At 27.8% G+C, this 23,827-nt stretch overlaps 1 protein-coding gene across 1 annotated transcript in view; it reads left to right on the top strand.

The window, feature by feature from the left end:
• The window catches only part of LOC122511113 (Krueppel-like factor 6), a 345,643-nt gene that overhangs the window by 296,096 nt on the left and 25,720 nt on the right, over positions 1 to 23,827 (top strand). The window contains exons 3-5 of the mRNA XM_043626172.1: positions 21,010 to 21,180; positions 21,773 to 22,015; positions 22,248 to 22,459. Coding sequence (XP_043482107.1) covers positions 21,010 to 21,180; positions 21,773 to 22,015; positions 22,248 to 22,459 — 626 coding nt within the window. The remainder of the gene's footprint in view (positions 1 to 21,009; positions 21,181 to 21,772; positions 22,016 to 22,247; positions 22,460 to 23,827) is intronic.

The raw sequence follows: 23,827 nt of genomic DNA, 5'->3' as shown, positions 1-23,827 counted from the left end.
TGTCGAGTTGAACGAAAACTACGACTTCTAGAATCGTGTCGCATGTACGAAGAGTGCAGGGCGGAGATTCGTACCGGGCCATAATTTTGAGCTGCTCGTTTGACTTAACGACAATCCGCACTCGGCTTTATACACGTGGTCTACTTTCTGTATGGACCGATCTTTCGCACCATTTAAGGATATACTGCCGTGAAAGTCCATTCAAACTTGTATGCATAGTATATCGTTTCTCAACTTTAAAACCAAAAAAAAAAAAAATTACTAATCTAAACGGAATTATTAACTTTTCAGATATTCGATCCCTTGAAATATTGAATTATTCATTCTGGCGAAAATGAAGAAAAAAAAATCGTGTGTTGCATGTTTGAAAAATAGTGGCAGCAATTTTTCCCTTTTTCTAATTTCTAATTCGAAATTCGCTTCACTAATATTAAATTATTAGTAATTTTTACTAGTAAACAGTAATTTCCACTAATCTATTAGTTGATCTTACTAATTTCAATTTTTTTTTTTGCATTTGAATTAGTAAATTTGTTTAATAAACAGTCATTTCCATTAATTTATTAGTATTTACTAATTCTGACTTTTTTGCATTTGAATTAGTAAAGACTAATAAACAGTAATTTCCATTATTTTATTAGTATTTACTAATTCTGACTTTTTGCATTTGAATTAGTAAATTTGACTAATAAATAGTAATTTCTACAAATTTATTAGTTAAATTTACTAATTTGAAAAGCAAAAAGTCAATCACTTATTCAAATTAGAAAACAGAATTTACAAATTTAAATTTAGAGAGTAATATTCATATATTCAGTATTATTATATTATTCGCATATTTAATTCATATTCCACACATTTTATTTAATACTATTCATAAATTCTATTCAACAATATTATTCATGTTTTCACACTTCACTTTAATTAAGCTAAAACAAAATAATATTTACTATTATAATTAATTAAATACCAATTACAATTAACTTGCAATTAAATTACAAAATGTAGAGTGTAAATACAAACGCAAATAATAAGAAGTAATTTGATTAAATATTATTTCACATTTAATATTTAAAGGAAATACCTGCAATTTCAGTGATAAATATTATTGAAATTGAATTTATTATATTTACAAGAGGAAAATCAAAGTTTCGTTATTAACACAAACACACAAGCACATACAGACTATACCTATATCGTTAAGGAAATTACAAGAATTTTACGCACTAAATGGTGCTTTCATTTTGCGAGGAGAATACCAAAGTGAAACAGAGTAATACCAATCACATAAAGGTCATTAAATCGCATATATGTGCAATCGCGATTTTCTGCCTTTAGCTGTGAGAGAGTAATCGAAATTACGTAATGCACGTTCCTCACGTGTATATTCTATATGGTACATTCATTCGATGGTTCAATTTGTCCAAAGTATGAAAAGCATATTTGACCTTGATGACTTTTTTAACTCGACTCTTTCATTGCAAGAAGAGATGGAGAAAAATTGAGAAAAAAGGAATTATTTAAAATGATACGAAACAGTTTGCCGAAATTTTATTATTATTTATTATTATTATTATTATTATTATTATTATTATTATTATTATAAATATTTTCTTAAATTTATTCTTTTTTTTTTAATAAAAACAATGAAATAGTCGATTCTTTTTTTATTTACTTGAATAATTTTTATTAATTCCTGTGAAAAAATAATAATAATTAAATATTTATTTAAAAAGAAGTTATTGATGTTTTCGAATAATTTTACAATTAAAATTAAATAAAAATAATTGAATTATTGCAAAGAAATTTATAAACAAATTTTAAAAATAGAATTTCTGTGAAATTTTTATTATTGTATTTATTGAATTACTTTCTTCGTCTTTCCCGTATAGTAAAAGTTACTATGTTCATTTTTTTCATATCACAGTAAAACGTGAGGTGTCAAATTAACATCAGAAAGGATTAAAATAATCTATTTTGGTATTATTTTTAACTATGAATGAAATTTTATTTTAAATAAAACACAAAAGTCAACGATTTGTAAAAATTCAACGAATTCAGCTTCTCTAGGGAGAATAGTAAGTTAGTAAGTTAGTTACTAAGTTATTAACTAACTTAGTAACATAGTTACTAAATTCAATTGTGTTCAAAAATTTTTAAAACAAATTTCAATTCTCTTTATAAATAATAAAATTCTTCTCTGATATTCATTTATTTGACAAAATTTTAATCAAATTTTTGTCAAAATTTCATTTATTTTCAAAAGTTTTCTAAAATTCAATGATTTTCAATATCTACTATTTCAATAAAATTTTTTAAAAGAATTCCATTATTAAAAAAAATTTGAATTAATTACAAACTTTTTAATAAATTTCTTTGCAATAATTCAATTATTTTCATAAATAATAACATTTCAACAGAAATTCAACTATTTTTATAAATAATAAAATTCTTTAGGAATTCAATTATTTTCATAAATAATAAAACACATTTTGCAGAAGTTCAATTATTTTTAATGCAATTTTAATCGAATTCCTCGAAAAGGTGTGATTATTCTTAAAAATTTTATTAAAATTCGTCCAAAGAATTTAATGATTTAAAAAATTTGTTGATAACATTTCTTGTGGGAATTTAATTTCAAGAAACATGAAATTAATAAATTACTTATTTTTGTATTTAAATAATTGAATTATCCTAGAATTTACTAATAAAAAAGGGTTTTAAAAATGAATTTCAGTTAAAATTTTAGATTATAATTAAAAATTAAAAAGCATTATAACGTGAATTTTTAGAAATAATTAAATTTTGAAAAAGTTTCAAATTAAAATCATTGAAATTCTTAATTTTTCATATTTTTGCCAAACCATTCTGTAGAATTAATTCTTTTTAAAAGTTTAATAGGATTTTTATTGAAATTATTTCAAGTTTTTATTTTTCAATATATATTTAATTGCAGAATTTGTGAATAATTGAAATTTTATAAAATTGAATTGTATACGAATGAATTTGAAAATTCGCAAAGAACTTTTTTCAAAAATTATTAAAAATACTGGATTTATTGAAGAATTTTATTTAAAAACATTAGAAAAAAATTTATTTTTAAAGAAGTTACAAATTATTGCAGAAATTCAATTATTCAATAAATTATTTACTTTTGTATTTAAATAATTAAATTCTTGTAGAATTTTCTAATAAAAATTGATTTTCCATTTCATAAAAATGAATTTCAGTTAAAATTTTAGATTATAATTGAATATTAAAAGCAATATAGCGTGAATTATTAGAAATAATTGAATTTTGAAATTAATTTTTTTTAAAAAGTTTAATTGAATTTTCTTTTATATTATTTGAAGTTTTTATTTTCTAATATATGCATTGCCAAAGAACTTTTTCGAAAATTATTAAAAATAATAGATATAAAGTAAAATTGGAGTTAATAATTTTTGAAAATAATAATTGAATTAAAATAATGAAAATAATTTTGAAGATGTATAATATTCTTATAATATAAAATAATGATTTTATTCCTCGTTCATCTTCAATTATTATAAAACATGAAGAAATCGAAGACTCGGAGTTATCGATATCTTCATGTTTTATAATTTAAAAAAAATGTTATGAACTAAAATTTCATTTATTGTAAAAAATAACACCAAAATTGATTATTTTAATCTTTCTTGGTGTTAATTTAATCTGCAACACTTTTTAATTCCTCACGATTTACTGTGATAGTAAACATTACTTTCTTCATCTTTCCCGTATATAGTACAAGTTACTATATTCCTTTTTTTTCATCCACTAAACGTTTCTTTCGTCCCTTTCTTAACAAATATTAAAAAAACTGACTCTAATTCCTCTTTTCATCATGCAGCAATAAAAGATAATTCCTTTCTCACGCCAATTGTGAAAATTGCGAAGACAAAAAGAAAATGACTCGAAAAATAATATTTTAAAAAGAAGTTGTCTGCGACAAGTAAACAAATGCAGATGAGAAAATCTCGTGCCAGGAATGTGTCTTGATGGTTGACCACGTTAGTCGAAGAACTCATTGGTGATATGCACTTGGTGTCCTTCAGTAGGATGTCACGTCAGGTAGAAACGTACGTGCGGTGTGAATTCTCTCAGCATGTCACTCTGCTTCACGCAATCGTATATGAGCGTAACCATAGGTACATTGCAAACCGTATACGTATTACGAGCCTTCTCTCCCTCCCTCCCCATCCATACTTCGACTCTATTCCAGTACTCCTCTACTCTCGTATGACATCCATAATGTCTATCTATTCACTCGACCCAGCACTGCTTCTGACAGCATATGAATTCCAACTTGAATATGTATTGTCGACGCCAAATTATTATATACCATGCGAATCGTCTCTCTCTCTCTCTCTCTTGCTCTCTTGCTCTCTCCCTTTTTGTCCCTTTCCTCTAATTTATATACTCTCCTCACTTATTCTTTACAGTCTATCACTTTAAATTTCTTTTTTTCTCTTTGACTAATATGTGCAAAATTATACCAATGGATTTTAAAATCTATCAATTTTTAAGGAACAAAAAGTTTTGAACGTTTAAATGAACGTTTTTCTTTATTTTTTTTTTAACTATAGAGTTGTGTTTACATTTTACCGTTTAACGAAAAAAAAATTACGTTTTTGGAGGAAAATAAATATTCTGTTTACATTTACCCCAAATGATTCTAGTTACGTAGTAAAAAAAGGAAATCAAAGAAAAATTGATATATATCAATTTTTCTTTAATTTTCCTTTTTCTCTTTCTGTCGTCTGAAAATTTACTGTCGAAGGAGGATAATTTAATAACATCTCGTCATCCTCCCTTAAACTCCTTCGTTCCGTCTCAAAGAGGAGACGACGTTTTGGTCAGAGGACTAATCCTTATTTAACTATCTCCACTGGAATATTCTCTATGAGGTAAATGCTCCAAAATTCAGTTCAATTCAATTAAAAACTATCATTGGAGTGGGTTTCCAATTTCGAAATTTATTAATTGATTTTAATTACTTTCGTACTGTACACCTAGTTTTGACTATATTTGCAAATTTCCAATTAAGTTACTATTATTTCAAGTATGCTCAGAAATGAATTTCTAGTTAACAACTTTTATTGACAATTAATTTTCGATCTATAATAAGTTTTCTTAGTTAGCTAAATTCCTAATTTTTAACATAAGAAATAGTGAAATTTACTATACAAGGAGTGTTGGACTTTAAACTGGTAGTACAATTTTTTCTATATATGTAAAAGCAAAAGGAATTTTTTTAAAAAATAAATTAAAATTTAATAAAGATTAGTTAGTAAATATTTTTAAGAAGGATTTCTGAATTCGGGTTTATTTTACTCTTTAGAAAAAGCCTTTTTATACTGATAATACAATTTTTTCGATGTAAAAGCAAAAGGAAAAATTTGTTTCCGACAATATTCACTTATTAGGTTAAGAAGAAAAAAATTGCATCAAGTCAGACAATATTTACACGTCTGAAGAGAAAAAAAAAAGTACGAAGCATACACATACATATCTATATATATATATATATATATATATATATATATATATATATATATATATATATTAGAAGCTTGAGAATCTTTGAAAGAAAACGAGGCGTTTTCAGCTTCGTGTTACTTCCGACATTTGTAATTTAACTGACTTTATTCGCGCGTGATTTTATGCGTGTTAGAAAAGTGTCTGATTGCGACTGGCGTGTTGAGTTCACTATAGTGGAAGTATAAATAAAAACCGGGTGAGGTTGTCGAAGAAAAAGAGACAGGAATATGGTTTCGAGAAAGAGAGAGAGAGAGAGATGAGTATGTGTACACTGGAAGATGGATTGAAAAAAGACAGACAGAGAGTAAGAGAGAAAGAGAGGTACAGAGTGATGGGTAAAACATATATCGTTGATTCGTTCGCTGTGAAATATGTATCCGCCGTGTCTGTGAAGGGAAAAGCAGGAGCTTCTATTCAGAATAAATGGCGAGGATGAGTATTGAGTAGGGTGAAGGTGTCAATACCTTGTCTTTTGCACTCGTGTCGATTTTCAGCAGGAGGTACAAAGCTTTTCCACATCGAATCCTGATAAAAGCAGTCAGATTGTCCAAGAAGCAGGAATCAATCCTGAGACTTTGAGTTTATTTCCAACAGCGATACAATTTTTCTTTTTCTTCGCAACATTTTTCTCTTACACTAAGAGACATTCATTGCCACTTTTGTTAATGCTCTTAATTATTGCTACTGTTACTAATGCTAAATATAATTGCTACTTAATAGCAGAAACAATTGTTAGCATCATTGTCATGATGCTCATTGTTGTTGTTGGTGATAAGGCCAACCATTGTTGATAATGATTATGTTAACCATTGTTGCTGCTGATTATTATGCTATAATGATTACGTTCACCATTATTGCTGCTGATGATTTTGATAATGATTACGTTAACTATTGTAACTGCTGATGATTATGTTAACTGCTAATATTAATCATTATGATAATTGTCACCGCTGCTAATAATTCCTGTTGTTGATGACTATACCATTTACGGATGTCGCTGATAGAAATTATCCCTACTGTTGACAATGATTCTAACGGTTATTATCGTTAATGATAGCAGCAATCTTCGGTAGTAATGTTCCTAAAAATAATAATGCTAATGAAGATGATATAATGAATGTATTTTGAAATTATCTTTAGCAAAAAAGAATCAGCTAAAAGCAATTAGATGCTGTATTTTTGAGATCAACACGAACAAATACAAGGATTGTATTTTTCCTCCTAAAGACAGAGGCAGGATGCGAGTGACTGAAAGTGAATTACGTTGAGCTGGACCACTCACAGCATCCAAGGGATTTTGCTTTTGAGACGAGAAGTAGAGAAAACTGTTTTTCTCTCTCACTCTCTCTCTCTCTCGGAAATATGATGTTAGTCAGGTCGACGTGCAAGGCGAAAGAAAGAGAGATTAAGTTCGACAGTAACGATCTCGGAATGCGGGAGGCAGCAGGGGTAACGGTGAGATAAAGCATTCTCAAGGATGGTGGATCTGAAGCAGGCCGAGTGGCTGGTTAGAGAGCACGAGATGGAGAGAAAAAGAGAGAGAAAGGGAGAAAAAGAGAGAAAAAGAGGGAGCAAGAAAGAGAGAGTAAGGGAGAAAAAGAGTGAGAGAGAAAGAGTAAGAGGACTAAAAGAGGAAGGTTAGTCGAAAAAAAAGAAAGATGCACGAGCATAAACCCACTCGGTAGTGGAGATAATCTTCCGGTCTTCTTTCTTCCTCCACGAATCATTCCCTTTCCCTCTCTAGACTACACGGAACCAGGAGAAGTTCCGCAGTAATTTCGAGCGACTGTCATTAACAGAGCCGTCTCGGAACTCGCTCACTCGAGAGAAAATGAATGATAACCGCTACTGCTCACTCATCCTCTATCTCGGTTTCACTCGCTGGCCTCGCGGACCACTTATTCTTTTTCTTTTTCATACTCTCTCTCTTACTCTCTCCCTTGTCGCTATATACGAACGTCAATGCATCCTCAGACACTCCCGCAGGAGGTTCCTTGGTGGCATCCTGCCAGGTCGTTAAAGAGATTCCCGCAACTTTAAGGGCGCCGTAAACCCGCGAATTTATCTTGTTCTTCCTCTCTGTAGACCAAGAATTTCAGAAAAGAGGTTCTTACCTCCTTCCGTTTTCATCCTTCGGGACAGTCACACAACTTTCGCGGGGAAAACTTACTCTCGTGGACCTACATCACGGATAAGATGTGATTCCCTTCCTTTTACATCATTCTGTGATCGCTGGTCCCATGATTCCAATATGTCTCACGTCAAACTCAACAAATTTTCTTTTAGTCTTTTTTTTATTGTCTGAATTTTCAAAATATTTCTGACGCACGAAATTTACTTTCTTTTTTATTTTGGATGATAACTATTTATTACAGTTTTGTAACAATTATAATACACTCGAATTTCAGTTTAGTGGACATACCAAAACAGCATACTTTTATGAGACGAGTATGATACGCTCGAACCCCAGTTTAGTGGAATTGCACCAAACTAGAATTATCGAATTCCAATAAAAAAAAACAGGAATGGCAATAATAATAATAAAAATAATTTATAATAATAATAAAAATAATTTATAATAATAATAAAAATAATAATAACAAGAACAAAAAACAGTGCTTCAGATATACATTAAGAAGCGATATCTTTGTCTACTTAAGACACTGCGCGCATGATAATCCTATACATTTTCATTACTATCGTATTCCGCGCACATAAACTGGCCTAACTTGATCTTAATTGCCTATTACAAGCGAATATTTCCTGCAAACGATGTTCACCAAGTTGAAAATGAACATCAGCCATTGACGGTGTGGCGGTTGTCGATTTACGATCGAGCATTTCCTGGAAAGATTGGAATTAAATATCGACGACAGAACACAAAACACACAGATATATATACAGTGAAAGTTGACCGCGCTTTTCTATAAAACTCGATTTTAAACATTTATCTAGTTCCCAATCCATTTATTTCTCCATTTTAAAAAAAAGACAGTTTGTCTTTATTTTGTTAGTTTTATTCTTTTTATTTTGCAACTTTCTAGGGAAAATAACGTTTGACTGAAGTTGACGTTTATTTAAATTACTATTAGATTTTGTGTAATTAATTTTTTTTAACAGTAATTGGAAGTTCTATTACTACTATTACTAATGTTACTACTACTATTACTACTTTTAGCTAATTAATTTTACTTACAATTAATTGAAGCTACAAGTAATTCTACCTATTATTATGTGATTAAAGCTAAAGTTTATCCACCTACTATTATTTGAAACTACAATTAATTTTACCTACTATCAATTAAAACTAAAATTAATCCACCTACTGTTAATTGAAGCTACAAATAATTTTATATACTATAAAATTGAAGCTGCAATTAATTTTATCTACTATTAATTAAAGCTACAATTAATTTACCTACTATTAATTACAGATATAATTAATTTTACCTACTATTAATTGAAGCTATAATTAATTGTACTCACTATTATTTGAAGCTATAATTAATTGTACTTACTATTAATTGAAGCTACGCTTATTTTTTGCTACTATCAATTGAAGCTACAATTAATTTTACCTACTATTAAATAATTATACATTTTATCAAAAATACTCTCCAGCATCGAAAGAGAAAAAAAAAATAACAGTAAAGTCAAATTCACTTGAATGGAAACTGTTTTCTTTTGCCGGTCCCTAAAGTCATGTCCCTCGTTCAATCTCGCCGTAACAAATTGCTCCCTAACGAGGCTGGATACATCCCTAACAGGATGACGTCACAACAATAACAAACCATTGTCACATGTCTGGTTATGAGAGTTGCTTGTAGTACCCTAACCAAGTCAAATACACAGCGCATTATTGATTAAGTAAGTGCAACTGTGGACTGTATAAATGTTGTGGGAAGACGTATATATATATTAAATACATATACGCTAAGATGTGTATACTCAAGGAGATTCAATTACTCAATATCAGTCCACAATTTTGGGGAAACCCCTTTTTATCGTCCTTTGCAATTATAGTATTACCTGGAAATACTAATTTACAATTCCCAAGTGTTGATTTATTATTATGATTGCTTAATTAATTAAATATTAATAATTAAAATCTTCGTTTTTTAATATCTAAAAAAGACGATTTTTGAAAATACGAATTTTATTTATAGGATAATATGAGAAAAGAATTGGTGCCGTAATCCTCGGATTAATTTAAATAAAACAGACTTCTATCAGTTACTTTAATTGACTCTATAATTTGAGGTTTAATTTTATATATAGTAATAATTTCTTTCCAAATTGCGGGTGTTCATAAATCTAATAACTGAATTAATTTTTTCTTTCTAAAATACGATATTTAGAAATTCAACTTAATTTAATAATCATGTGCCCGGCAATGAGCTTAGGACATTAGTATTAAATCCATCCGCTATTATTTTAAACCGTGGAGAACCTCATATTTCTATAGCTTTTACGTAGACTGGAAGATTACAGAATATGATCAGCTTTCTGTAATGAAAACCGTGCACAGCACCCTCTAATCTCCTTGCACCATGATTATACCATCAGGAAAAATTAAGCTTCAAGTTTGTAATATTCACGAAAAAAAAAAATTCAAAAAAAAGGAAAGAAAATTGTGAAGAAAAATAGGAAAAGTGTAGAAAATTACGTATATTTTAAACGTAAAATAATATTTTAAGATCGTGGGAAATCCCTTTGAAAAATTATATTCGTACTTAATGTTTGGGAATTAAAAAATTAATTGTTATTGAATCAATTTTTTTCTTTTCAAACAAAAGAAATGAAAAGAAAAATGGGTGAGAAATTAGGTAGCAAATTTTCTAAAAGTGAAAGAGGACACATTTTTTTTCCTCCCGTCGTTCAGTTCAGGGAGTTAATTGGGCGGGATGACTAATGACAATATAGATTACTTTTGATTCATGGTGGAGGGAAAAAAATAATGGTTTTTTCGTCGTGAAAAGACACGATGATTAAGAAAAGAATCGACATCTTAATTGGAAATTTTTTGCCTAAACCTCCCTTTTTGAAATGAGTAATTAATTACTTTTTAATTTACAGACGAACCTTGATAAAAAAATTTTTTTCTCACTTATAGAGGACCGGATGAGAAAAATTATTTTTAGAGATAGTGCCTACACTGGGACTTTTGTCTGATAGTTTTTTTCTGAAAGCATTATAGACAGAAGCAACAATCATTAACTTTATAAACAGTAACAATTGTTAGAATCTTCAGCAGTAGCAACAATGATTATCATCATGTTAATAAAATTAGCATCATGTTAATGATGCTAAAAATTGTTGCTGCTAACAATTGTTAGCATTTTGAGCAGTAGCATTAATAATTATCATGAGGAACAACAATAGTTGGCATTATGTTGCTGCTTGATTACTTAAACAACAGTAACCATAATTAGTATTAAGAGCAGTAATAATAATTAGCGTAATCATCGATAGAAATAAGTAGCATTATTATTAACAGCCACAATTGTTAGGATAATTATCAACTGCAGCAATAATTAGTATCAGCAGCAGTAGTAATTAGCATAATTAATGACAACGGAAAGAATAGTTATCGTAATCATCAGCAGGAACAGTAGTTAGCACAATCATTAGCAGAGGCAATAATTAGCATAATCAGTAGCAGTGGCAATAATTATCATAATCAGTAGCAGTGTCAATAATTAGCATAATCACTAGCAGTGGTTATCATAATGATTAACAACGGAAATCATTAGCATACTTATCAACAGATACAATATTCGTTACCATCATTTTCAACTGTAGCAATAATTATTATCAGCAGCAGCTGTAATATGCATAAATGTTAACAACAAACAATAAGTAGCATAAATATCAGCAGCAACAATAGTTAGCATAATCGTTAGCATTAACAGTAGTTAGGATAATCATCAGCAGCAACGGTAGTTAGCATAATCATTAGCATTAACAGTAGTTAGGATAATCATTAGCAGTAGCAGTAGTTCGAATAATCATTAGTAGCGACAACAATTAACATAATCATCAGTGTATACAGTTGTTACCACAATCATTAGCATAGCTATCAACAGCGATAATAACCGTTAGAATCATTGTCAACAGTAGGGATAATTTTTATCAGCGACATTCGTAATTGGTATAGTTATCAACAACAGGAATTATTAACAGCGGTGACAATTATCATAGTGATTAATATTAGCAGTTAACATAATCATCAGCAGTATTATATTATTATATTACTATTGTACTAATAGTTATAGCAATAGTTAACGTAATCCTTAGCGAAACCATCAGCAGCAATAATGGTTAACGTAATCATTAGCATAATAATCAGCAGCAACAATGGTTAACGTAATCATTATCAACAATGGTTGGCGTAATCACCAACAGCAACAATGATTAGTTGCATTATCATCATCATCAACAGCAGCAGCAGTGATTAGCATCGTCATCATTGACAGCCTCATCCTCATTGTTAGCCTTCAACAAAAGAAATGCAAACGTGACGATCGTAACTCAATATCCATGATACTCGACGCCATTGTTGTTATATAGGAATAGAGGTAGAGAGAGAAAAAAACACGTGACCTGTTTTTGTAATATAAGATAGATGTTGTTGGAAAGGGCAGGTGAACTGATTAATGCCAGAATTCTGAGAAACGGCTTGCAGCGCTTTGGCGCCAAGAGCCATAGTACAACCGATTTCTCCACCCACGTGTATATATATATAGGTGTACAAGTTTGCTTGGTGTTATGAATGAACAGAGTCGGCTTTGTGCATTCTCTGTCGTCCCACCAACAACCTCCTTCCACCTACAACCTACACGTACCTACACGATGGCAGCAGCAGCAGCAAGCAGCCTTTACTAGAGAGAGAGAGAGAGTTGTACATTGAGTACGAGAGAGAAAGAGGGCTTCACAAACTCATTGTAGCATCTCGTAGCGTGTACCCTCTTCCTCCCTCCCCCCAACTTCCATCACCATCTATCTGCCTCTTCCTCCGTTTATCTCTCAACAACAATCGAGCGCTCGAGGGAATATGACGGGTTGAAGCTTGAGAGAAACAGAAGCACTTGGTCCCTCAAGCCCTCCCGCTCTTGTGATTATTAAAACGTCGACCGTTGCTCAAACAACCGACAGTTGCGGATGTCTTCTTCAAAACAGTCTGCTGCCTTCAAGAGGTTAAGCGGTAGATTCCCTTCTCTCTCTCACTCTCTTTTTTTCAATTTTAAACTCACATATTATCGTATCTTTCATCTCGAGCTTTTTTTTTATTTTCGTTTCGTTGAGCTTTTATAACATGAATGGGCCAATTTTTTCCGACAGCTGATTTCTCATTTTATTCTTTCTGTCTATTTTTTTCCCAACTAAGTTGCGCATTAAAAATTATTCTTTCGCAAAACAGAACTTGATGCTATTCTATTTAGTTCATAGTTTTCTGTGCAAATTATAATTAAAATTAATTAAATCTCGTTAAAAGTTTATAATTTTCGATTTTTAAGAATATAATACTTTTTTTGATTATAATTTCGGAATACAGTGTAGGCTATCTACTATTTTCTAACTCTCGATAAATTTAATTTCTCATTAAACTGAAATTAGTTTTGGGTCCTTAAATAAAATTTGATTTTTTAGTCATATTTGAAACGAATAAGGAATTTTAATATCAACGATAGATCAAAATTTTTATTCTCAGTAAACAATTTAATTTCAAATCAACACTGTGTACTCTTAAAAGTTTATTCAACCCAACCTGAATAAAGAATTTCTCTGACAAAAACTCACAATCTTCTATTAATGCCTAACACTAAACTGAAAAAAATAAAACATTTACACGTCTCGCATATGAGTAACAAAGAAATCAATTTGCCATTTCCAGTTTTTTTTCCACCTTTCTTTTTTTCTATCGAAGTGCGTGTGAAAATATACAAGTGTCTTTTTTTATATATGCAACAGATTTAGTTACATGACATTTAAAAATATACATTCAATGCAATGTGGTTTGTTATTGATTCTGAGTCAAAGAATTGCATTTGTTTATACACTGGAATGCCATTACAATCAACCACATATGGATTGCCACATTGTGAACTTTTGCATTATAGCCGCAGTTTCACACTTAATGGCAAAAACAGTAAAAAAAAAGAGAAAGAAAAAGAAGGAGAAAAAAAACAACAACAACAGACAACTGCAGATATTTCCTCTGAGTCATAAACTCTTGGATGATCGGGTATAAAAAAAATGAGAGAGAGAAAGAGAGAAAGGGAGGGGGTAAAAAAATTCTTCACTATTTTTCCTCATCTTGTTTGCAGATACCACAAAAGAATTCCTGCATGAATGGCTTATAAAAATAAATTTATTTGCATTCTTCAATCGTTATAGCAATACAATCGGTATATTGTCGATTCTATTCGCAATTCCTCTCTCTCTCTTGCCCTCCCCCGTTCCCTCACACCCCTTAACCCCCTTATTGTTCGGTTGATCAGAAAGGAAGATTAAATATATTTCAAAGTTCATAAACATTTTGCTTTGCCTAGTGGAAAGATAACAATAATTCATAAATATTACATGATACATATTTATTTGTTTGTTTAATTGTTTATTTATTTCTTTATTTCTACAATTGTTTGTTTATTTGTTTGTTTATTTATTTGTTTATTTATTTGTTTATTTATTTGTTCACATATTTATCAATTTAAAAAATTGATTACTCTACTGAAGAAAAATGCAATTGTTTATAAATAACGTTTATTAATGAAAATTAATATTCATTAGAAAACTTATTGTTTTAAATTAAATTATTTTAATTATTATTTTAATTAAGAATTAATTAAATAAAAATAATTTTAAATGCAGAATGAACTGGTATTTTGGAATTATACTATTTTTAATAGTGTAATTAAAAATGAATACTGACGATAAAAATATTATTGTTAAAAGTTAACGAAAAAGTTTTAAAGTTTTTTACAATTCAAAAAGAATTTGGTATAAAAGTTGCGAAAAATAGTGATAAATATTTTAACAAATAAAATTACTGATAATTTTAGTTGTATTTATAATTACAAAATTATAAAACCACTTATTACAAAGTTTTTTTCCAAAAAAGACAGTAAAATTATTGTTTTAAAGTTTTTTCTAACAAATAATTTTTTTTTGACTATTTTTGAAAAATGAGATAATTATAAATTAATTATTTACATGAAAATAGATTTTTTTCTGAAATTTAGACAATATAATTACTTTTTATTTATAAAAACTTTTGAAAGAAGTGGTTTTGTATTTTTTTTTATTTTTCATCCCTTTTAATAATATTTCATAATTAATATATTATTATTAATATTTGTTAAAATATTTATCACTTAGTTTTGCAAATTGTATAACAAAATTGTAAGTTATAAAAAAACCTGAAAATTAATTATTTTCAAATTTTTTTGAACTTTTATTAATAATATTTTAATTTATACAAAATATTGTAAAAATTTGAAAAAAATATATATGGAAAAAATTGTAGCTTATAACAAATATTTAATTGAGTATAAAAATAAAATTTGAACGTCTTATAAATTGTATAAAAAAATAATGCACAAAATTTATTTGATTAAAATAAATATTTATTTGTATCAAATATTTATTTGCATTAAACATTTATTTGTACTAAATATTTATTAATACCAAATATTTATTTGCATAAAATATTTATTTATGCCAAATATTTATTTGTACCAAAATAAATATTAATTTGTACCAAATATATTTCTTTTAATTCAATTCAAAGACATTTTCTTCAAATAATAAATTCGCTGTTCCAAAAAATACAATTTCAATTCAAATAAATTAGATTTAAATAAAAAAAATTTGATTAAAGTAAATATTTATTTGAAAATAGACAAGTAATTGGTTATTTGAATAAAAAAAAAATTTCCCATTTATAATAATTAGAATACATTTTTTAAAATTGTTTACCTTTTTGAAAAAAGCCTATCTGGATAATACACTTATTTTCTCTCCCAACCATTTACAATATAATAATAATTTTGATTAGAGACTATAATTAAAGTGGAAACATGACTCCAAAGAAGTGCAATTCTATTGCATTTGTAACAGTGTTTATTCACCTGGGACTTGTTTTCCTTGAACTGAATAACTATTTTATGTTCATTGCGCCAGTGTGTTTGCTCAGTTTTACTTTACGGTTTGTCTTGAAGAATCTTCTTAAGAAGATACATTAGCTTTATTGCTTTTAACTTTTTCCTTTCTCTCTCTCTCTCTCTCTTCTCTCTCACTCCTAATTTAGCATTAAATCCTAAGTAGACAGATTTTCAAGGATAGCAAAAAAAAAATTATTTTTTTTCTACTTTTTATTCCCTTTTTATTCTCCAAATTGGAAACTAAACTAACCATATAACGTTTACAATTTAGAGGTTAGGTTTGAAACTGAAAACTTTTCGGTAAGCTCATACGTCACGATTAGTGAAATCGATTGGTATTGAGCGTTAGAGTTTCAGGTCCTGGGCGGGTCATAAAATTCCTTCTAAGTTATAATAATGCCGTTAGTCGAACTTGCCAGGCTCGCGACGAACTTTTAACCGTGAATAATGGACGAGACGCTGTTTCCAACGCGATTATTTCCCCGAAGAGAAATGGTCCTCATGAACGCAACTATAGCACTCTCTACCCCCACTTTGGGGTAAAAAAAAAACATCCCTCTTTTGACACTCTCGATTAGAATTTTGTAAATTTTGTTTTTCTTTTTTCTAGGTACAATGTTTTTACAATCTCATTTCTTCTTTTTTTCTTTGCATTTGTCTATTTCTTCACTGTTTTTCTAAGGTTATCAAATTGAGACAAAAAACGAATCAAAATCAAAAAAAATTTTAACTTCAAATTTGTACTCTTGGGATAATATTTAATAGAATATTGAAGAAAAATTTCACCCTGAATTAGACTAATCTTGCGGGTACTTCGTATTTTTTCGACTGTAATAAAATTCAAAAGTATTCTCTCTGATATAATATCACACAAATAAAATAGTATAACAAGAATCGAGAAAATATCCTCTCTCATCATTAACTGTTTTTCTCAACATAAAGTTTATTTAAAAAAAAAAAATACCAAAGAACCGTAATTAGAGACGGATGAAATGATCAAAGCGTATTTTCTGTTACTTTCAAAGACGCGGGACAAATTAAAATACGAAATAAGGATGGGTTTTGAGATTCCGCGTGAGGATTATCTGCGCATTTAGAGGAGGAAAATACGAGGCAGTAGGGGGAGTTAGGGGAAGTTAAGAAGCTTTGCCTTCCGTCTTGAAGTGTATTTGAAGAAAATCACTATTCTCGTTTTAATGCGTTTAGTGCCAGTAATGTGCGCATTTCGAAGTCTCTCTCTCTCTCTTTCTTTTTCTCTCTATCGTTCTCTTTCTTTCTCGCTCTCTTTCCCTTACTTGCTAGGAAAGGCCTGAAGAACTCCAGTATCAACTGTTGATCGTAACTCTCGCTCCACGAATAAGGAAAACATTCAAGTTCATTGATCTCATTCACCATCACAACGAGAAGAAACAAGTTACAAATTACAATCTTTGAAAATTAATTAATTTCGAGAGAGAAAAAAAGAGAAATTTTGTTGTGGAGGAAAAAAAGTTTATGAAGGGAAAAAGGAAGGAAAAAAAGAAAAAAAAGGAGAAAAAATAGAAAAAAAGGAAAAAAAATAGAAAAAAGGGAAAAAAGAGAAAAAAGTAGAAGAAATAAAAAAAAAGAAAAAATAGAAAAAAAGTACATATAAAAAAAGATACATAAAAAGAAAAAAAAAAGGTTTATAAAAATAAAACGAGGGTAAAAAATAATTTCCTAGAGGAATAAAATTCGTAAAAAGAAAAAAAAAGAAGAAAGTCCCCCACCCCCCCAAGAAAAAAAGAAAAGCTCTCGTAAAATTTGATTGACTTGAAATGTTATCGTGTTATCAAAGTATTTACCCTTTCCTTATTTTTTTTCTCTCTTCTTTCTCCCCTTCAAACTAGATTTTATCGTTTTGAGACTTATCTCTGACAAGAAAGTTGTTCAAGAAAATAGAGTCTTAGAAGACGGGAGAAAATCGCCGGAACTTGAGTTCTGTAAAGCAAAGTGCTGATGACAATGGTAGACATAACTACTTGTAAGTTACCAAAGTCAGAATTCTCTCTCTGTCTCACACTCTCTCTTTCCACACTATACAGAACAGCTTGTTTCCTTTGGAGTTTGTGTGTCGGAGGGGGGGGGGGAGCGAAGAGTCTAGATAAAGAGAGAGACACTTGATATGAAAATCCAAAGTAAAGGAGAAGGACAAATAGAAACTGTGAAGAGGGACTCGAGGGGGGAGGGAAGAGGGTTGAAAGTACAAAGTTGTGGCAACATACTGTGGCTGGAAATTGTGGTATACAATTTCCTAAATGTGATTACCAGTGCCGGTTTATGTTTCGCTTTCTTCGTTTTCATACCACCTTGTCTTTCATACATAAATATATTATTATTTTACATATGATTTCACTTTTCTCACGGTGATGAATTCTTGAAGATAAATTGATGTACACTTGGCAAAATTCTTTGTAGATTTTCACTATACTATCTTTTCCAGTTGGAAAAGTTTTATAGAAATTCACTATGAATTATTCTATAGAATAATTCTATATATGAATTCCAGTGAATGTTCTCCAGAATTTCACTAGAATCATTCTATAGATTAATTCCATATGAATTCTAGTGGATATTCTACAGAATTTCACTAGAATGATTCTAAAGAATTTCTTCATGAATTCCACTAAATTTTAGTGGTTTTTTATTAGAAAGAATTGAAATAATATTTTTCAACTTTATATTATTGTGTAATTAAATTTTACATTTGATTTCTACAAAAAATTTTAGGCGAAAATTGTTTATATCATTTAAAAATATTTCACTTTGTAACAAGGCTCGAAGCAGTGAAAGTATTTAAAAATACAAACATTATGGACCGAAAATAAAAAATTATGGACCAATTACTGACAAAAATATAAGCAGTCCGAGTCAAATAAGAGAAAATTTACTTAAAAGTATAAATTAAATTTTTTCATAACTATAAAACTTGAATAAATCGATCACTTCGAGTCTTCGACTCGGATCAATTTCTTCACGTTTTATAATAATTAAAAATGGCAAATTGATAAAATTATTATTTTATATTATAAGAATATTGTTACTATAATATCTTCAAAATTATTTTCATCATTTCAATTCAATTATTATTTTTAAGAATTTTCCACTAAAATTTTTCTTTAAATCAATTAATTTTCGAAAAAGTTCTTCAACAATTTTCAAAATCCATTTATTTACAATATTTAATTTTACAAATTTCAATTATTTGTTAATTCTTCAATTAAATATATACTAGAAAACAAAAACTTCAAATAATATAAAAAGAATTAAATTACACTTTTTCAAAAAAATTAATTTCAAAATTCAATTATTTCTAAAAATCCACGCTATATTGCTTTTAATATTCAATTATAATCTAAAATTTTAACTGAAATTTATTGTTAAATAAATTTTTATTAGAAAATTCTACTAGAATTCAATTATTTAAATAGAAATAAAATGAAAATAAATAATTTATTCAGCAATTAAATTTATCTTAAAATTGAATTCTCATAGTTAATTTTATCAACAATTTATAAATAGGAATTGAATTCTTTCAACAAATTTTAATAAAACTTTTCAGTATAATTACATTTCTCGAGGAATTCGATTAAAATTTTATTAAAAATAATTGAAATTCTGCCAAGAATTTTATTATTTATGAAAATAATTAAATTCCTAGAAAGAATTTTATTATTTATGAAAATCATTGAATTCCTAGAAAGAATTTTATTTTTTATGAAAATAATTGAATCCTTGTAAAAGGTTTGATTATTTATAAAAAATAATGTAATTATTACCAAGAAATTTTTTAAAAATTTGTAAATGATTGAATTCCTGTAAAATTTTGTATTATTTCTTAAAAAAAATTAAATGTTTGCGTAGAATTTTATCAAAATTTGTTCTAAATAATAGAATTTTTTAGAAAATTTGATTACAATAGTAGTTATTGAAAATCATTAAATTGAGGAAAATTTTTGAAAATAATTGAAATTTTGCTAAAAATTTTTTTAATTTCTCAACATAATTGAATTTAATAATTGAAAAGAAAATTCAATTTTTTTAGTGTCTTTAACTCAAATTCTTCAATAAATACATTGTTTTTAATAATAAATTAAATATATATTAAAAAATTTAACTAATTTCAGAAGAATTTGAATTACTAAAATTTTTTTAGTAACCTTTTCCGAAGGTTTTTTATTACTCTTGAAAACAATTGAATTCTTGCAATAATTTGTAACTTCTCCGAAATTAAATTTGTTTAGTGTTTATTAAAATATTACTGTAAATACATTATTTTTAATAATTTTTTAAACAGTTTTCTAAAAATTTTCAAATTTATTTGTTTTTAACTGAAATTTATTTTTAAATCAATTTTTAGTAAAAAATTATTAAAAATTAGAAATATGTACATTTAAACGACTTACGTCGAATTAGAATAAGTCCTACATTCCGAATCGTTAGTCTTTGGATTTCTAAGACGATTCTCCTTCAAATGACACCAATTAACGTTAATCGGTGATTAAGATCGAAAGATTTCGGGAAAATCCACTGGGATAATTCTTCCCGTAATGTTGTAGAAGCGAATTGCAAAATTTGAAGGGGAGGATGAAGATGATGATGATTATCATCATCTTATTCTTTGAGCATAAATTCTACGAAAAAAAATACTAACAAAATTTTCAACAAGAATTTAAACGAAATTTCCCAAAAGCACTAGTCTATGAATATTTCCACGTGGGAGTATTTTTTTAATGATGATCTGATTTTTCGAAAATCGTCCAATTTATTGATAATGATGCTCTATTTGCTCTCTTTCGAAGAGAGTCTAATTTTTTTTTAATGATTCTCGCGTATGGTAAAATTAATTCTTAAATGATGATGCTTTTTTTATTTGAATTTATTTTTTAATTAATTCTGCGAATACTAAAGATAATTTTTCGAAGATGATGCAACTATATGATAATTTAACTTTATGCTGATGATTTATTTTCTGATGACACTCTTTTTAGATCACATTTTTTTGACAATCTAATTTTGACAATTTAATTTAGACAATTTAATTTTTAAATGTTCTTTTTTCATGACGATCTAAATTTTCAATAATGAGTTCGTCATTTATTTGATGACAATATAAAATACCGAAAATAATTTCTTTACTCAACAAAAATCTAAATTTTCCCCTAGTAATTACATTTTTCTCAATATAAATTTCTCAATTTTTTCTCACATATTTTTTTCCCCCATGAAATCATTAATTTCAACAAATTTTTTTTTCTCATTCCAGACTTGCTACGAAATGGAAAGGTACCTGAAGGACGAGCCAAAGTTACAATCGTACAAAAAGTTACCCACCGAACTCGACACCGCACCCTGGAATATGTTCAGGCCTCCAATCTCGTGGACAGCATCCACAGGCACCACGAATGGACAGTTCGAGTCTGCCATCAAAATGGAAGTGAGTAAATTTTCATTCCCCGGAATTTTACATTCTTTTCTTCAAAAAAAAAATAAAATAAAAAAAAAAATTACTCAAAATGGAAGAAATCTTATATTGAACTCTTCTCTCTTTTTTTTATCGTCAATTCTAAAACAAGTTTTACAATTTTTAAGACACCAATAAAAGACCAATCTTTAAAACAAATAAAACAAAAAAATACGCTCACTAAAAGGAAAGAAAGGAGAAAAAAAAGCAGCATCACAACAAAGTGATCCCCCTCGATAAAAAAAAGGAAAACAAGAAAAAAATTACTCCTAGGACTCAATAAAAAAAAATATGTGAAACTATCCGGATATAAGAAAAATACGTCCACTAAAGAAAAGAAAATAAAAAAAAGTAGTTCCGACAGTAAAAATTGGAACATTTTTAGTGTACCTATAGTTGAAAATAAATTGGAAATAAGGGCAATTTTAGTTGTGTTTGAAAAAGTAAGGGTCAGGGGGGAAGTGAACATAAAATAAAAAAATGACAAGCTGTAAAAAAATAAAAAATTTGACGGTTATCAAATAAATAGAAGATTGTAAAAAGAGAATTTTTTTTTAAATTTTAGGTCACGACAACTGACGACAGGGATCAACTTTGCCTGGAGGATATTAAATTTAGTTCAGGTGACCACAATCACAACGGCCGAGACAGGGACCTCCTTGATCGGCACCTGGATTCCTTGTCAATGTCGTCAGCGAGTTCGGCGTGTTCAGCCCTCTCATGGGACAGTTCTCCTTCCCTCTCGTGTACGGCTCTTATCCTTAAAAAAGAGCCGAGCGAGGATCTCGAGGAGGACGAGGAACATGAGGTTCGTTTATTTTCGAATTCAAATTTCACTATTTTACAAAAATTACACAAAAATTTAATTTTTTATTATTCAAGATTGTCTTTATTTATTTTTTTGTTGTTTAGCATTACATTGTTTATTTTTAATTTATTGAATTTTTATTTTTTTTTGTTTGCTTCTATAAATAAAAAAAAATGAACAAATTTTTATCTTTGTTTTCTTTTTTCATTTTCGAAAGTTCATCTATGTCCAGGAAATCGAGGAGGACGACGATAGTCTGTGCGAGGGTGAAGGTCAAATCCTGACACCACCGTCGAGTCCTGAATCGGGTCAAGGTCATTCCAATTCCAGTCACTCGTCGAGCGGGAGTTCGATGCTTGACGTACATAATCTGAACCTCCATGGAACGGGCGGCAGGAGTGCTATCGTTAGGGTTACTGCAAGCAATGCTCAAAGTGTTGCCAGGTGAGTAAAAAAAAACATTCGCTAATTGATTGATATTCATAATTATAGTCAATAAAAAAAAAGTAAAATACAAAAATTAAAAAAAAATAAGATGAAAAAAAAGTTTTTAATTTTTTCTGTTTTTTTTATTTTTTTTTTTAGAGAATAAGAATTAGAAGACAAAAATAAAAAAAATTGTAAAATAATTACTGATGATCTATCAACTGGAAATTAAAAAAAAATTATAAAAAATGAATGAATAATAAAAAATAAAATACAGAAAATGGTATTTAGTCCCATTTACTTAAATGAATAAATGAATAAATAAATAATAAATAAATAATAAATAAATAATAAATAAATAATAAATAAATAATAAATAAATAATAAATAAAATAATAATATATAAATAAAATAAGTATATTAATACAGAAAATAAGAATAAATTATTTAACAAAAAATGCACTAATTAATTGTTATTCATCAATACAAATTTGAAATTACAAAATATAAACAATAAATTAATAATAAAAATAAAATCCTAAATTAGTAAATAAAAAATAAATCGCTGGCTAAATATTCGTCTACTAATTAGGATTTAGAACATAAATAAATTAGTGAATAAAAAATTATTTAAAAAATGCCCCAATTAATTAAAAAAAAAAAAATACATTGAATTTAGAATTAAAAAATTTTATTTCATAAGTAAATGAATAATTGAATGAATAATAATTAAGCAATTGAAAATAAAATTTAACATAATTAAATACAATAAACTAGTAAGTAATATAAGAAATAAATTAATAATGAAAAAACTGTTTTAAGTTATTAATATTATTCATCAACTAATTTGAAATTTGAAAATAAAAATTATAAGTAGTCAATTAATAATAAAAATCAAATAATTTAATAAATAAAGCATAAAGTAAATAAATAACAACGCTATTTAATAATTAACTAGTACTATTTATTGAATATTTAATTTATTGAATATTTTGAATAATTTATTGAAATAATTGAAAAATGCGTTCATTTATTAATAAATATTCGTCCACTATTTCGAAATTGGAAAATAATAAATTAAAGAAATCGATGAATTAAAATATAAAAATGAAGAAAAAAATAATATAATTATTTTTATTTTATAATTAAATTCAAAATTGTAATGAAATAGAAATCATCAGAATTTTTTTCACTTTTTTTCATTAAAAGACTAAAAGTTTGTTAAATATTATTAATTTGTCAAATTGAAATTAGATTTTTGTTCTTTACTTCTAAAAAAAATTAGAAAATTGTTAAACAACTGTGATTAAGAAATAGAAAATTGATTTATTTTACATTATTTTTCTTTATGAATCACAATTTTTTTAAACAAAATTATTATTTTCT

This window comes from Leptopilina heterotoma, unplaced genomic scaffold (genome assembly GCF_015476425.1).
Source record: "Leptopilina heterotoma isolate Lh14 unplaced genomic scaffold, ASM1547642v1 Lhet_80, whole genome shotgun sequence".
Lineage (NCBI taxonomy): Eukaryota > Metazoa > Arthropoda > Insecta > Hymenoptera > Figitidae > Leptopilina > Leptopilina heterotoma.
Note: the sequence above shows the minus strand (reverse complement) of the source record. Positions and strands in the feature narration are given on the sequence as shown.